General features: G+C 52.4%; 1 protein-coding gene across 5 annotated transcripts in view; it reads right to left on the reverse strand.

Moving 5' to 3' along the window:
• Window positions 1-13,508, reverse strand: part of CCDC180 (coiled-coil domain containing 180) — a 58,877-nt gene extending 45,369 nt beyond the window's left edge. For 4 of the 5 annotated variants that reach the window (XR_009564278.1, XR_009564279.1, XM_030829773.2 and 1 more), the window contains exons 1-9: window positions 12,956-13,508; window positions 11,397-11,587; window positions 8,536-8,624; window positions 7,370-7,479; window positions 6,266-6,394; window positions 6,057-6,167; window positions 5,842-5,937; window positions 3,773-3,936; window positions 2,285-2,404 (exon numbers count right to left, since the gene is read on the reverse strand). Coding sequence is in view for 3 of the 5 variants with exons in the window: in XM_030829773.2 (XP_030685633.1) it covers window positions 2,285-2,404; window positions 3,773-3,936; window positions 5,842-5,937; window positions 6,057-6,167; window positions 6,266-6,394; window positions 7,370-7,479; window positions 8,536-8,624; window positions 11,397-11,587; window positions 12,956-13,024 (1,079 nt within the window). In the remaining 2 variants the exon portion in view is untranslated. The remainder of the gene's footprint in view (window positions 1-2,284; window positions 2,405-3,772; window positions 3,937-5,841; window positions 5,938-6,056; window positions 6,168-6,265; window positions 6,395-7,369; window positions 7,480-8,535; window positions 8,625-11,396; window positions 11,588-12,955) is intronic. The other variant, XM_060300727.1, reaches the window with a different exon arrangement.
• Window positions 13,509-13,830: the final 322 nt, after the last annotated feature.

Consider the following 13,830-nt stretch of genomic DNA (forward strand, 5'->3'; position numbering starts at 1 on the left):
TACGTTTGTAACTTTTCTGTAAATCTAACATTACTCCAAAATGCAAATTTTATTTTTAAAAACTATTTTAAAATTACATGCACATATACTTACTGGGTCCAGGAAAATCCATGGGAATTCTCCTGGGATTTTGGGAGATACCTCCCTCTTGGGGCCCTGGGAATCTTAATAAGACTCCCCACCCCTCTGCCATCACTGCCCACAAGCCTGCAGAGGGCCTGGCATGCGCCGAAACAAGGATCCTCGCCAGGCGTCTGGGCTCTGGGTCTACAGAGGAAGGCCTGGAGCTCTGGGCCGGGATGGGATGTGGGCGCTACGTGTGATCCCATATGAGGCAGTTCCATGGAACAGCTCCTCGGGCGTGATTAGAAGGCTCCCTAGCAGCCGCTGACAGGTCAAGGAAACATAGGTGGTGTCTACACAGTGTGCTTTGTGGGAGCTGCCCAGACCTCTTTGCACAAACACCACAAACCCAAACCTCCGCTCGACACTCACTGCAATTCTGTGATCAAGGCTTTGCAACTTTAAGTTGTGTGTTTAAGCATTGTGTTTGCAATGCTTCCAGACAGTGGGATTATGTCCTGACTTCACCTTTTTATATATTCCCACTGCTGGGTCCTATGTCCTATAAATGTGCTCTTGCCTCTGATTTCTTATAATTGCCCCCACCTTCCTCCAGGCCAGGTCACAGCACACACCCAGCTCCATGCTCTGCCTGCAGACACTGCCATTATACAGTGTGTCCCAGCTTTGGCCAGAAGCATCAATGAATGTATTTTTCTCCAGGTCTTTGGCCCTGTCTCTCTCCTCCACTCAGGCAGCAGTCAGCCCCACATTCACAGCCTGTATGAGGGATGTGGTGGGGCATAAAAGACATCGGCCTAAAAATCTTTCTGCATTTTGTCTGCAAAAGTCTAAGTTCTTAGAAGAGTCGAGAACACTGTTGAGGAGAAGGCATTTGTGGGAGTGGGCTGAGAGCCCTGAGGAGGAGGAGGGCGCTGGGGACCAGGACTGTCTCCTCACCCAATAGAAAGGGGCTGGGGGGAGGTGCAGACACAGCAGGATGGCGGGTGCCTGGCAGTGCCAGCCTGGCAGTACCACCAGCCTACTTCCTGGTGGCACCATGGGAGCAGCAGCAAGACCCACATCTCTGGACAGCAACGGTTGCCTGGCGTGTGAGGACTCGGGGGCTCAGAGCAGCCTCCTCAAGACTCCTGCGTCCAACAGTCTGGAAGCAGCAGCAGTTGCCCAGCTGCATGTGTGTGGACCAAACTCTGAGGACCAGACTCCCACCACCGGGCCTGGCTTTGGGTGGGATTCCGTAACTTTCCCTCAGTGGACAGGATCCCCAAGAAAGACTAAGTTTTGCCCAGCTTTATGAACAGGGACTAAGTGGAGTCAGAGAAAACAACAAAAGCACTTTTCCTTGTGTTGAGATTTTTATCCACGTTAATTTCACACTGCATGAAAATGTGGCTGCACATGGGGCAGGAGATGCCAATCCTGAGGGAGTCCTTCTGGCTCACGTTGTGGGGGTCCTAATAGTCATTTACGTCCCAGGAGAACTTGAGCTCTGTGGTGGGGAGACGGGAAGAACCTGCATCTCAGCGTCCAACGAGGGACCATCCCAGCGTCCAAGGGACCAAGGAGGTGCACGGGTCCCAACACATGAAATGTCTTTGCCTTGCAGGACCACACAGGCTCCATCCTGCTGCTAAGGGTGGATGCTACAGGCTCCCCAGATGGTGGGCTTCCAGGGTCTAGAACAGTCAGTATGCCCCAGCCAAAGAGCTTATCATGGGATCAGCTGGACCCAGGTGTGAGGGAAGCACCCACAGCCTCTGACAGGTCCCTGTCTGCTGGCAGCAGCCTCCTCATCAGCCTCCAAGCCTTCAGCTTCACTCATACCCCTCTACCCACCCTCCGAACTGCAGAGCTGATGGAGTCACTCTGCTCCCCACTGCCCTCAGGAAAAGTCTAGCCCCTGACCTGGCCCCTCCTTCCCCCACTCCCCTCCGACCTCACCCCTGCCATTACCCGCTTCCAAGCTCTTTGGCAGAACCACACTAAACTTCTTTCTGCAGCAAATGTGTCACGTGCCCTGTTGCCACTGGGGCTGGGACACCCCAGAACATGGACCCAGGCAACCAGCCCAGGATCAGAGAACTGGGAGATGGCCGGGTCTGGAGGACACCTCAGAAGAAAGGTCAACGCTGAGGACTGTGCCTGCCTCCCCCATGGACCCCCGAAAGGTGCCCCTCCCCAGCGGCCCCTCCTTCTGTACCAGATGGTGCAGAGATGGTCCAGCCGCTTTTGCTGCAGGGCGCTCTGGTTCTTAAACATGGTCTCCAGCTCCATCTGCACAGCTGGAGGAGTCTGGATCCTTTCACTGGCCATGAACTCACTGGGCGTCCAGACACGTCGGCACCATGCAGAGGAGGGGAGGGGCAAGGTGGATGGGAGAGAAGGGATGAGACCCACGGTAAGAACGTTCAGAACCCTAGCACCCAGACACCACTCCCAGCCCCTTCCCCTCCATCCAGGCATCTGAGGAAAGGAGGGAAGAAAGAGAGGGAAGGAGAGCGGGGGAGAGAAGAATGGAGGGACCAGCAGGCACAGACCGGGTGTGGGTCCTGACTGCCGCCTCCAGCTCTGTGACCTTGGGCAAGTTGCCCCCGCTGAATCTCAGTTTCCTCTTCTGTAATGGAGCTAATGACAGTACCTTCCTCAAGGAGTACTTGTGAGGACCCAGCAAGATAATGTGAGCAAAGCCCTTAGCACCGTGCCTGGCTCCTGGGAAATGCCCAGGAAATGTCAGCACCTGCCATCACTGCCGATGATGATTACTGACATCTTAACAACCTCCCAAGCCCACGCCCAGGCTGAGACCAGGCACTTTCCATACAGCAACTTGTTGACCATCACTGAAACCCTATCACCAGTTCATCACGGCACCTGCAGAAAAAGGCTCTGTATGTTCAAGCCCTTGACCAAGGTCACAGGGAAAGTACAGGTGCAGCCAGACCTCAATACACTTTTCCTTCCTCCCCAGAGTCAGACTCTGGTGCTCTCCATCTAGAAATGCGGGCGTACAGATGGGCCTCCCACCCCCACGGCTACAGCACAGACAGACACTCTTTGGTGTCCTCAGACATCTTGGTCCCAAGAGTCCCTTTCTTAGCAAAAGAAAGCCTTCCTTACTGGCCAAAAGCTCCAGGACCCTTGTGTCAGCATTAACAAAAGTGCCATCTGGTGGAGGGGGCTTGGAGATGGGCCCTCTCTTCACCCTGCCTCCCATGGGTAAAACCTGCTACCACAGGGTGGGAAGTGTCCTAAGCCTGAGGGATGGCCATTCTCCTTAGCCCAGTAATAGTAAAGAGTGGACAGTGGGCAGATAATCAGACTAACATTTTCAAACAGTTTGTACAGTGCTCAGAAAATGCTTATGAGAAAATGTGTACGAAGAAAATAAGATACAAATCTACATACGCAGTATGGGTCTAAAGAAGCCTGGGAGAAAATATACCAAAATATCAGCCGTGCTTCTCACTGTGGTGAGGAATTAATGGTGATTTTTAATTTCTTCCTTATACTTTTATCTATTTTGACTTTTAAAAAAGAGCACCTATTACTTTTACCACCAGAAAAAGCAAGAGCCTTTTAAAGTAACCACAAAGGGAGGGAGAATGTGCCCCCCTCGCCCGCCTATGCTGCCGCGCAGGGGGGCAGGGGGGCAGGGGGAGAGCCTCGGGTGGTGTGGGCAGCCACCGACCTGAAACCCTGCACCAGGTCCTCCTTCTTGAGAGCCTTCCAGGCATCCACCAGGCCCTGCCAGCGGCGGTGGCCATCGAGCTCCTGCTGCAGCGCGGCCTCCATCAGGTTGACAAACAGCTGGGCGAGGGCCCTCCGGTTGCCCAGCAGGGCGTGGTTTATGATCTGCAGTCACAGGTGGGCAGGCTCTAGATAGAGCGGGGGCTCTCCAAGGTCAGAACAAGGCTCAGTTGGACAGGGGGCTGGTGAGCTGCGGGCCGAGGGCCGAGCAGGGCCGTGGCGGCGTCTGAGGATTACTGTGGGGTTGTTGGGCACTCAAGGAAGCTACCTGGGGCTCAGCAGCTACGGACATGACAAGGGTCTTTCCTGAAGGCTTAACCATGAACCCTGACCACGTGAGTTTCAACCCAGCTCCAAGGCCACCTCAGATTGTTTGTTTAAAAAGGTGATTCTAAGTTCACTGGAGTTAAGCACTTCAGCAGGCTTTCAGTGTTTAACTGTTTTTTTTTATAAATCTGTTCCAAAAGCAGAGTGCTCATGCTACCAGGGACCAGCCACATATGGTTGTGATGAGAACCAGTACCCAATTACCAAATGAGATCACAGCTAGGACATTCTTTGGCAGTCCTCCCAGCGGACCTCACCAGGGCACCTTTGGCATGGCAGTCGGGACGATTCTTCACTGTGTGACACTGTTCTGCCATTTAGCCTCTCCACCCCCTTAAATGAGAGCAGCCTCTCCCAAGTCCCCCAAGGACTGGGACAGCCAAAAATGCCCCACACATGTCCCCAAGCCCTCTATGCACTGCCCTGGGGCAAGGGTGAGAACCGCCAAGCTCAGCAGGCAGAAATTTCAGTAACAATTTTCACTGAAAGCCGAGGTTTGATGCCGGCTGTTCCCAGCTCGGGGGCATTGGCAAGTATCTCCTGAACCTCCAATTCCGTAGCCATAATGTAAAGATAATGCCATTTACAGCACAAGGAATTGGTGAAGTTAAATGAGATAGATGCACACAGAGCAAGTAGAAAGTGCCAGTTGTTATGCATACAATAAACACAGGAAAGTCAAATGTCGAAACTAAGTGGGACACTGTTAACTCTGACTCCCCTAATCGATCAAATGGCTCAAAGTTAGGAACTCCTGCTTGTCTCAAAATGAGAGCGGCCACTGCTGCGTCCTCTTATGTCATCCTCCCCCCAAGTACTTGTGTTTAAGCAACACTATCCTCATTTTATGGACACGGAATTCCAGGTGCTGGGGCTGAGTAATTTCAGGAACTTTCATGTCTGGGCAGTGGAGAGGGGGGCCTGTGCTCACTCTCTGTCTGTGCTTTGTCCAGGACCCCAAGGCACAGACCTGGGCTGGAGCCCATCTGTGATTCTGAACACTGTACTCCTTCTACCCTGCGTGCTGCCAGGAGGCCCATTAACCGGCAAGCCCAGCTTTCTGTACAGGACCTAGAAACCTATGCAAGAGAATGTACCTCTGAGTAGCCAAAAGAAGTGTCCTTTCATGAACAACCCTGATTTTCTTGTATTTTGTTTTATCCCAAAGGAAGCACTTGGAGGAGGCTGAGGGTGTGGACAGAGAAGCAGTGGGGACAGAGCCAGAGGAGCAGGCATGGTTCAGCAATAGACAGACAGCAGGAGGAAAGACAAGAACCACTAGAAAAACTAGACATACAGGGCATGCTGAGGTCACTTATGAGTGCACACACCACCCTGAGACCGCAACAGTTGTGAGATCATGCCTCTGTCTTGTAGCACACATAGCATTGCACATGGTAGCTGAGACACGGCCCCGTAGGTGCTCATAAAATTAGCATTGGTCACACTGATGACACAGTATTAGGTTAACTGGCAGGGAACATGGCAGGGAAGCATAAAATGTACTAGAGAGATTTCTATTGAAAATACTTAACAGAGACTCTAGTTCTGAACTCAAGTAGCCAACCTGAGTTACTTGGAAATGTTGTATATGAGAAGCCCATCATTCCTGAGACCCAGGCTCTAGGGCATCCTGGGGTCCTGCTCCCGCGGGCTCATCCCCTGCACGTGAAAATCACTCACCGTGGCTTCTTTATTGATCAGCCTGTACACGTCGGGCTGCATGAGGTAGGAAGTTTTCTCTATGATTTCCACGTATTTCTTCAACACACTTTTTAGCTAGAAATGACAAGGCACCACAGTGAGTGACTCCCTTCTCCTGGAGAACTAAAAACAGGTGATGACTCACAAATCCCACAAGTGAAAATCACCAAGAGCACATCTGGAGGCCAACTCACTTTATCTGCCCGGGAGAACTCAAGCGAGTGCAGCGTCTTATCCAGCTCCTTGATCTCCTGCTTCTGGAGCAGGAACTTCTCGGCCACCTGATCCCGCAGCTCCAAGAGGGTCTGTGCCAAGAAGTTTGGGTCAGGCTGGGAGAACAGGTGGCAGGGAAGAAAGGAGCAGGACGCAGGTAGGGCGGGTCCCGCCACGAGGGGACCCCTACTTGGATGGTGTAGTCTTCAAGGTTGCTGTCGTTTTCCACCTTTTCAAAGAGATTGTTGATGTCTTCGTCAGACTCAGCCAGCTTTTTTAAAAGACGGGCTCCTGGCTCCACGATGAGAGGTTCCATTTCCTAAAACAGGCCAGGAGGGCGAGGGCTATGGTATCAACACCCCTGGGACGGGAAGGACCCCCCCAACCCTATAGTAGGGAAGTGCCAGCTGCGGTCCTCTCTCAAAAACAGTAACTCTTACCTAGACCTGAAGAGTTCAGATTTACTAACTGTTCACAGCCAGAGCACAAGGGCAACACTATTCGGGACACACGCCATGTGTGAGGCCTTGTCCTCAGACTCACTTGGTCCTCATCATAGCCTGCAAAGTACGTGCTGACCTTATGCCTGGCCCATGGTTGGAGCTCAACAAATATTCATTAAAGAAGTGGCCAGTGAAATAATTCCAAGAGTACTTCAGATGAGGAAACTGAGGCTCAGTTCGGTTGTGTGACCAAAGCTGCTGAGCTCACGGTGACAGCAGAGCTCAAGTGCAGCTGGGATATATCAGGAAAGTGATAAGCTGGCAGGGAGAGCACCTTCTTGGTGCTCTGGGTCTGTGACCAGCTCCCGGAATCCAGGGAACTCAGGGAGAAAGTGGTGAGTGTGATCCGGGGCCCAGAGAGGACCCGAAAGGGCAAAATTCCAGGGATTAGTCTGGTTAGAGGTCTCTGGAGAGGAACAGTGAGCCAGTTGAGGGTAGTGCCTAAGGGTCAGGCCGTTTGGCCCCTTGTTAGTAGGACTGAGCAGGGAGATCAAAGACTGGGCTTTAGCATCAGATCCAGAGTCCAGTTCCCACTTGGCCCTTACGTGCCATATCAGGCAGGACTTTCTGGGCCTCCCCTGTAAACTGGAGGTTATAACAGTACCTGACATATAGAGTTCTGCTCATAATCAGAACTTGTAGCAAGCCATCCAAACATGGCTACTACGATTCTGTTTACACCTGGTGAGCCACTGAGGACCTGGGAGGTGGGGCGGCGGGCGCTGTGCAGAGTCCACCCTCCCCTTGGAATGGCCCAGGAACAGAAGGCAAGCGAGAGGGAGAATTCTCACCATCCCAATCTGATCGATCTCCTCCTTAAAGCTGGCCAGAGCACTCTCATAGCTCCTCCTCTTGTAATCCTCTCGCCCTTGAAGGGTGATGGTGCTGAACCTCTCAGGAACTGGGGGAGAACAACGGAGGTGATGAGGTTGCCCTCAGAGCTCCAAGGTGAGGTCAGAGTACCCAGGAAACGACAGCAAGGCAGCAAGTGCCTGGGTTCAGGAGATGGCCCCCCAAAGCAGGCCGGCAGTGTCAGAGACTTAAGGAAAAAGAAGGTGATCCCTAAGTGCTGTAGGGAATTAAGTCTTACATATACAGTTAAATGCTCAAAAAAAGTTCCAAATGGTATGTATAGAATAGGAACATTTAGGGTTTTTTTAAAAAGTTTTATAGAAGAAAACACATACACAGATAAGAATTACCAACACTTATCAGCACTTACCATTCACGAGGTATTGTTCTAAATCAGTTACTCCTCAGGATGAAGCCAAGAGGCAGGTTCTATTACCGGCCACTTAATAGGACACTCAGGCATGGGGGTCCAAGACCAAAGGCAGTCAGAGGCTCCGCAGGGGTTGGCATGTGGGCCCTCTGCTCTAGGGTCTGTGAGCCCACCCTGCGCTCTGCTGTCCTCTGAATACAGGTGGGACCCGGGGCACTATGTGGTTTCATGGGCGGTGGGCACTCTTGGGCGGAGAAAGGGGCTATTGTGGAGGTGGAGTTTTCACCTTCTGCTTTATCTCCTTCCTTTTTCTATAGTGAGGATATATTACTTTTTTAATTACAAAGAAAAAGAGCCTCCGTATCCGGATAAAGTCAAACCAGGGTAATGTGATACAGATTGAAAAACCCTCCTGTGAAATCACAGAAGAGCGAGCTACATCCTTTACCAAATGGTTTCATCAGGAAATGCTGACTGTGCAGGCAGCACCTCCCCCCACCCCCACCCCCCCAGCTCCCTGCGCTGGGGAGAAGGTTCAGGGGAAATGCTTCAGAGGCAAAGGCCCAGGGGAGAGGGGCGGGGTGGAGAGGTGGGCTCCAGGGAAGGCCCTCTATGATGCTGAACAGAGGAACAGCGGGACCTTCAGATGCTTCTATGTTAGCGCTTCCAGGAGCTCCCCACAGAGCGCTCTCTGGCCCAGGCCATGCCTGCCCTCACACCTGAACATCGGCTCACCGGGGGCGTCTGGGAGGCCCCGCACTTCTCTGGCAGCAGTGCTGTTCTCACTCTCTTGAGCTTTCTCCTTCTTGGCTATTTCCTTTTCCCTGAGGCACAAGCAGAGGAAAACAATAACCAACACCCCCTACCACACACCCCCCTCCCCACCCCGCACTGCTCCCCTCCAGGGTAGCTCTGGGTCTCCAGAGACACCCTGGGAATTGGTAATAGTCCGGGCCCACTGATGCCAAAATGCCCTGAGGATGTGCCCCCAACAAACACTGCCTGGGCATCTGCTGCCAGCAGACACCACAGTTCTCAGGTGAGAAGCTGGGGTCTGCCCTCAGGGATCTTGCTCCATTCTGGCCGCACAACAAGTGTGAGTGGTGGGCAGGAGCCATTTTCCACATGTGGAAACTGAGGGCCACAGGGGGCCTGGCCAACCTGGGAAAGCCAGACTGGGGCTAAGCATTCAGCACGCTCCTCATCTGCTTCTTCAACAACCCATCCTATGAGGCAGCCAGGGTGACCCTGTTGTCCAGGATGGGGGATGAGGGAGGGAAGTCACTGGACAAAGTGGCGCTGGGATTCCCAGATCCCTGCACGTGATGCCAAGGTCCATGCTTCATGGGGTCTGGGTGTGGGAGGAGAGAGCTGGGATCCCAGGACAAACTCTCTCAGCAGGGAGGACCAGGCGGGTGAGCACGACCTCAGCTTTGGAATAAAAATCCCTTAATGTGCTGCCCACAGGGCAAGCGCCACAGAAATGCAGCAGTTCTCAGTGACGCCTGCCATTCCTCGGGGCCCTGACATGTGCAGCACTTTCCAGACTTTCTCTTATGTAGTCCTCATGGCACACCTACCACCAAGGAAGACCGCAGGGCCTGGGTGGCAGCTGATGGGGCCCAGGCTGGCCCTCCAGAGGGGGGTCTCTCAGCCTTGTCAACCAAATGCCCCTGGACTAAGGTGGCCCCACTAGGGCCCGGGTGCCCCGACTATGGGAGCTGCTAACAGCTCTGGCTTCTTGGCCACTTGTCCCAGGAACTTGGGGGCTTGGTTTACACTAGTGGTGATCGACCCGTACCCCGAGTTTCTCTTCCACCCACCAGAGGTCCTGTCCTGTGTGAATGAATGCACAAGTTGACCGGTTTGGCTGGCCAAATTTTCAAGGAGGGGACAAGGCATCCCAGAGAGGTGCCGATGCTGAGTCAGTGATCCCAGTCACTTTGAGGGTGGCAGGGCCTGGTGGGTTATAAGCACATCTCTCTTCTTGTGTCCTTGTCTGTCTGTGCCAGGAAGCCAGCACAACGCCAGCGCCCTCCATGAGAAGTGCCTTTCCCCAAACAGTGTCCTGTGGGTGCCAAGAGTGCCTGACTGATGTTATACCCAGTTATGCGGAGGATAGGTGGTTCTAGGCTAAACTCTGGGGAGGAGGGGACCCTCGGGAAGCACAGGGAGATGTCAGGAGTCCCTGAGTCTGGTAGAAAACAGGTCAGCTGAGAGGGGCCTGGGACCCCTGTAGGAGGCAGAGTCACAGCCAGGCTGCACAAGACTATCCTCCCAGGAGGTGGGAGGGAGCGTGGTCAGGTTCCAGCTGTGTGTGCCTCTGGATCCCTGCATGGGGCATCAGGGACAGGGCTGGAGAATGCTGACCTCCAGTCTGTGCCTGGGTGGCCAGTGGGTTTGCCCAGCTGTTCAGGGTGCTGAGTGTCAGAAGCCTCAGGTGACCTTTTCCTGGGAAAATTCAAAGGGCAGGGCAGAGACTTTTACCCGGTCAATCCCTGCTCCAATGGGGGTTAAAAGGAACACAAAGGCAGATACAGCAGGACTGACTTCCTGTCCCAGAGTCCCAGACTCGAGAAGGTTTATGGCTGGTGCAGAGCTTAACGAGCCTAAGGGAAGCCCAGTTCCTGCTACATTCTCCAAAGTGCCCCGTGAGGAAGCACTTTTCCTTTTCCTTTCTGTTCCTTTCTCCCTGCTTGAGGAGTCTAAGCTCAGGGAGCTGAAACGGCATATGCTCAGGAATTCAAGTTCAACTTCTGAACTCGGAGGTTCAGAAGGAACTCCTGATCTCCCTGTCCCAACCCCACTTGCTCCCATCTCAGGGAATGGCACCTCTGCTGTCCACCCAAGCACTCAGGCCAAAGACCTAGGACTCTCAAGAGCCCTCTCCTCCCACCCAATCTGTCACCTAGTCCCACGGGTTCTGCCTCCAAGATAAACCTGAAATGCCCTGTGTCCCTCTCACAGCCCCACAGAGCTTGCATGGACTGTGGTGGCCTCCTCCCTGGCCTCCCTGCCTTTCCTTACAGCCCCCCATGTTCTACACACCGCACAACTTGAAGGCCTTAAAAATGCAAATCAGCTGTTCACTTCAGTACAGTCCAAAATACGGACTGTGGCCTGCAAATCTCTCCTGGCCTCATCTCCCAGCCCTCTCCGCAGGCCCGCTGACTTCTTCAGCCTTCTGAACAGATAAGCCGGTACTGTCTCAGAGCCCTGCTCCGTGTTTCCTTTCCTCAACCTCTCATCTCAGCTGAGGCCCCTCCTCAGACAGCTTTCCTGACTCCTGTCCCACCACCCTGTCCTCGGTGTCAGAGCCTTCCCCGCTTTGGGGAGACCTGCTTATTTATGTACTGTTGAAGCCTCAAGTTCCAGGAGGTTGGGATCCGCATACCCAGTGCCCCGGCGAGGGAGAGGGCGGAAGAGAGGGAGAAGCAAACAATCCTGCAAAGTAGGTGTTATTACCGCTCTCTCTCAGGGGAGGTACCTGGGACTTCATTCCTATCTGGTACTCATCTTGTGTGAGCTCTTTTTGAGTTTTTGAAAATTCTAACCACCCCTAGTGTGTGGGATGTGGCCTGGACAGCAGGACCTACCTGTAGAGAACAGGGTTTTCTGTGACCCAGTCATTGGGTAGGCTGTGCGCCCACTTCCGCTGCCGAGGAGACATCATCTCCCCTTCACGAATATCCATCTTCGTCATCAAGAGCTTCCTGCCATCCTTTGGGGCCATGGAACGCTCCATAGTTCGCTTCCTGGTGGATGCCAGGGAGTGGACCAGCTGTACCTAAATCCAGGAAGGTCCAGGTTAGGGGGATCAGAACTGCAGACTTCCCAGCACCCAGGCTGACTTTACTGTCTTAGGTCAAATGGGAGCCGGCCAGTAGGAAGGCACTTTGAGGGAGGCCTGCAACCCCAGGGCACACTCCATGCAGGTGGGCTCTCCCCTCCCCATATCAGTCATTCAGCCATTTCTAGGAGGGCATCTTTTAAGAAATTTTAATGAGGACCAAGATGCTCATCCCCACATTTTTATACTCACAAGGAATTGGAAAAATGGAACTGTCCAACAATAGGAGATTGGTTGAGTAAACCCAGTATGACCCTTCGGGTGAATGTTAGGAATTTATTAAAAATGAGACTTACAAAGGATTTTTTATGACATGAGGAAATGCTCAGGATATGATATACCATAAAGTATATCAATTAAGAGCATAAATTAAGGGAGTTCCCTGGTGGCCCAGTGGTTAGGATTCCAGGCTTTCACTGCCGTGGCCCAGGTTCAATCCCTGGTCAGGGAACTGAGATCCCACAAGGAGTGTGGAAGGGCAAAAAAAAAAAAAAAAAGTATAATTAAAATTATAACCAAAATTATACATTATAATCTCAAAACTTTAAATGCATGGAGAAATGACAGGAGAAAATAACCCAAACGTTATGAATCGTTGCTTCTAGGGTGCAGGATCATGTGAGTAATTCATTCCTTTTGTTTCTTTACGCTATTATAATTTCCAAGCCTTCCACAGAGAGCATTATTTAGGGCTCAAAGTAGGAATAAAAATCCCTTTTAAATAAGCAGTACACAACTTCAAAAGAAGGGTTTGAATCTGTGTGTTTCTTTTAAGATATTGTTTCATTTGTGCAGTTTTTTATAGATGACAAGGCAATGCCAACAACCTATAGAGGGCATTATTACCTTAATAAATTATGGGAAGTCCTAGGTCAAAAACTAAGCAGCCACTAAACATCGTGAAGTTCATGAATGTGCAGTGACAAGGAAAGGTCTCTGGGATAATTTAACCAGGGAAAAAGTAGGTTTTAAGACACTGCTATAGAATCAAACCCAGTTTTTAAACAGAAAAATAAGAAATGCTTTCATGCTAGGTAAAAGCTCCAGGACACCCAATGGCTAATTCTGGCTATTTCTGAGTAATTTAAATTAAATTTAATTTAATTTTCTAATTTTCAGAAACAGACATTCTAATTTTGTATCCTTACATTTCAGGAGCCAATAAGAATTATTTTTAATCTAAGCAATTTCAAAGCCCTTATTTCATTAGATTCCAGGCAAAGAAGTCTTCAGAGGGAGGGAAGTTTCCAGGGGGCCGGAGGGAAGCGGGGGGCAGGAAAAGGGGGAACAGAAGGACAGGCTTACCTCAGCCTCGAAGATCTGCTGGTAGACATTCCCGCTGGGAATTTGGGTCACCTTCCCCACTGAGGACATCTTGGCCTCTGGCTGGACACCCCTGCAGGGAAGCTGTTGCCTGGGGTTTGGTCTCTATTAGACCCGGACGGATACTGACAAACCTCCCCCTACCCCTCCGAGGACAAGTCCTCCCCCGAGGACAAGGCTCCCCAGGCAGACAGGCTGGCCGGGTCCACGGGGGCTGAGACTCCTCTACCCTGGGAGAAAGCATCAGGGCCCCTCTCAGGCCTCAGGGTTCTTACTTTAAAAGAAGAAGAGGGGGAGGGGTGCGAAGAAGCAAAAGGGAAACAAACCTCAGGCAAGAACCTAACTGGAACTCACTGAGAAGGTCGGCTCTCCCAGCCACGCCAGGCGCAAATCCGAGGCTGACTTTGGGGACAAAGAATAATAGCTATTGCTTGCGCTTCACTCTCTCAAGCTCCTCCGGGAAAAGTCTACGTGCCCAAGGTATCAGCTGGGATTTCAACCCGGCCTTGAACCCCCAACTGGCGCAGAACGCGGTTCGAGGACTTCCCCCGCACCCCTCCCCCCCTAACAAAGGACACCTGGGTAGGAGAACGTGGAGGGCGGGAGCGGCCTGATTCTGGCCACGCTCATTAGGCACCTACTGTATGCTGAGAAGCCCAGCAGGCTCCTCTCACGCCTGCCCCACAAGCCCATCAAGGAGAAGGGGCAGTCTCAGGGTAGGCCCTCTAAGCCCCGCCAAGTGGAGGCAGGCCCTGCGCCCAGCGACCCGGCCGCGCCCGCACCTGCACCAGCAGAAAGCACCACTCAAGTCCAACCTCAACTGCAACTATACACACTTGGTGTCCAAGGCAACGCAG

This window comes from Globicephala melas, chromosome 6, assembly GCF_963455315.2.
Source record: "Globicephala melas chromosome 6, mGloMel1.2, whole genome shotgun sequence".
NCBI lineage: Eukaryota > Metazoa > Chordata > Mammalia > Artiodactyla > Delphinidae > Globicephala > Globicephala melas.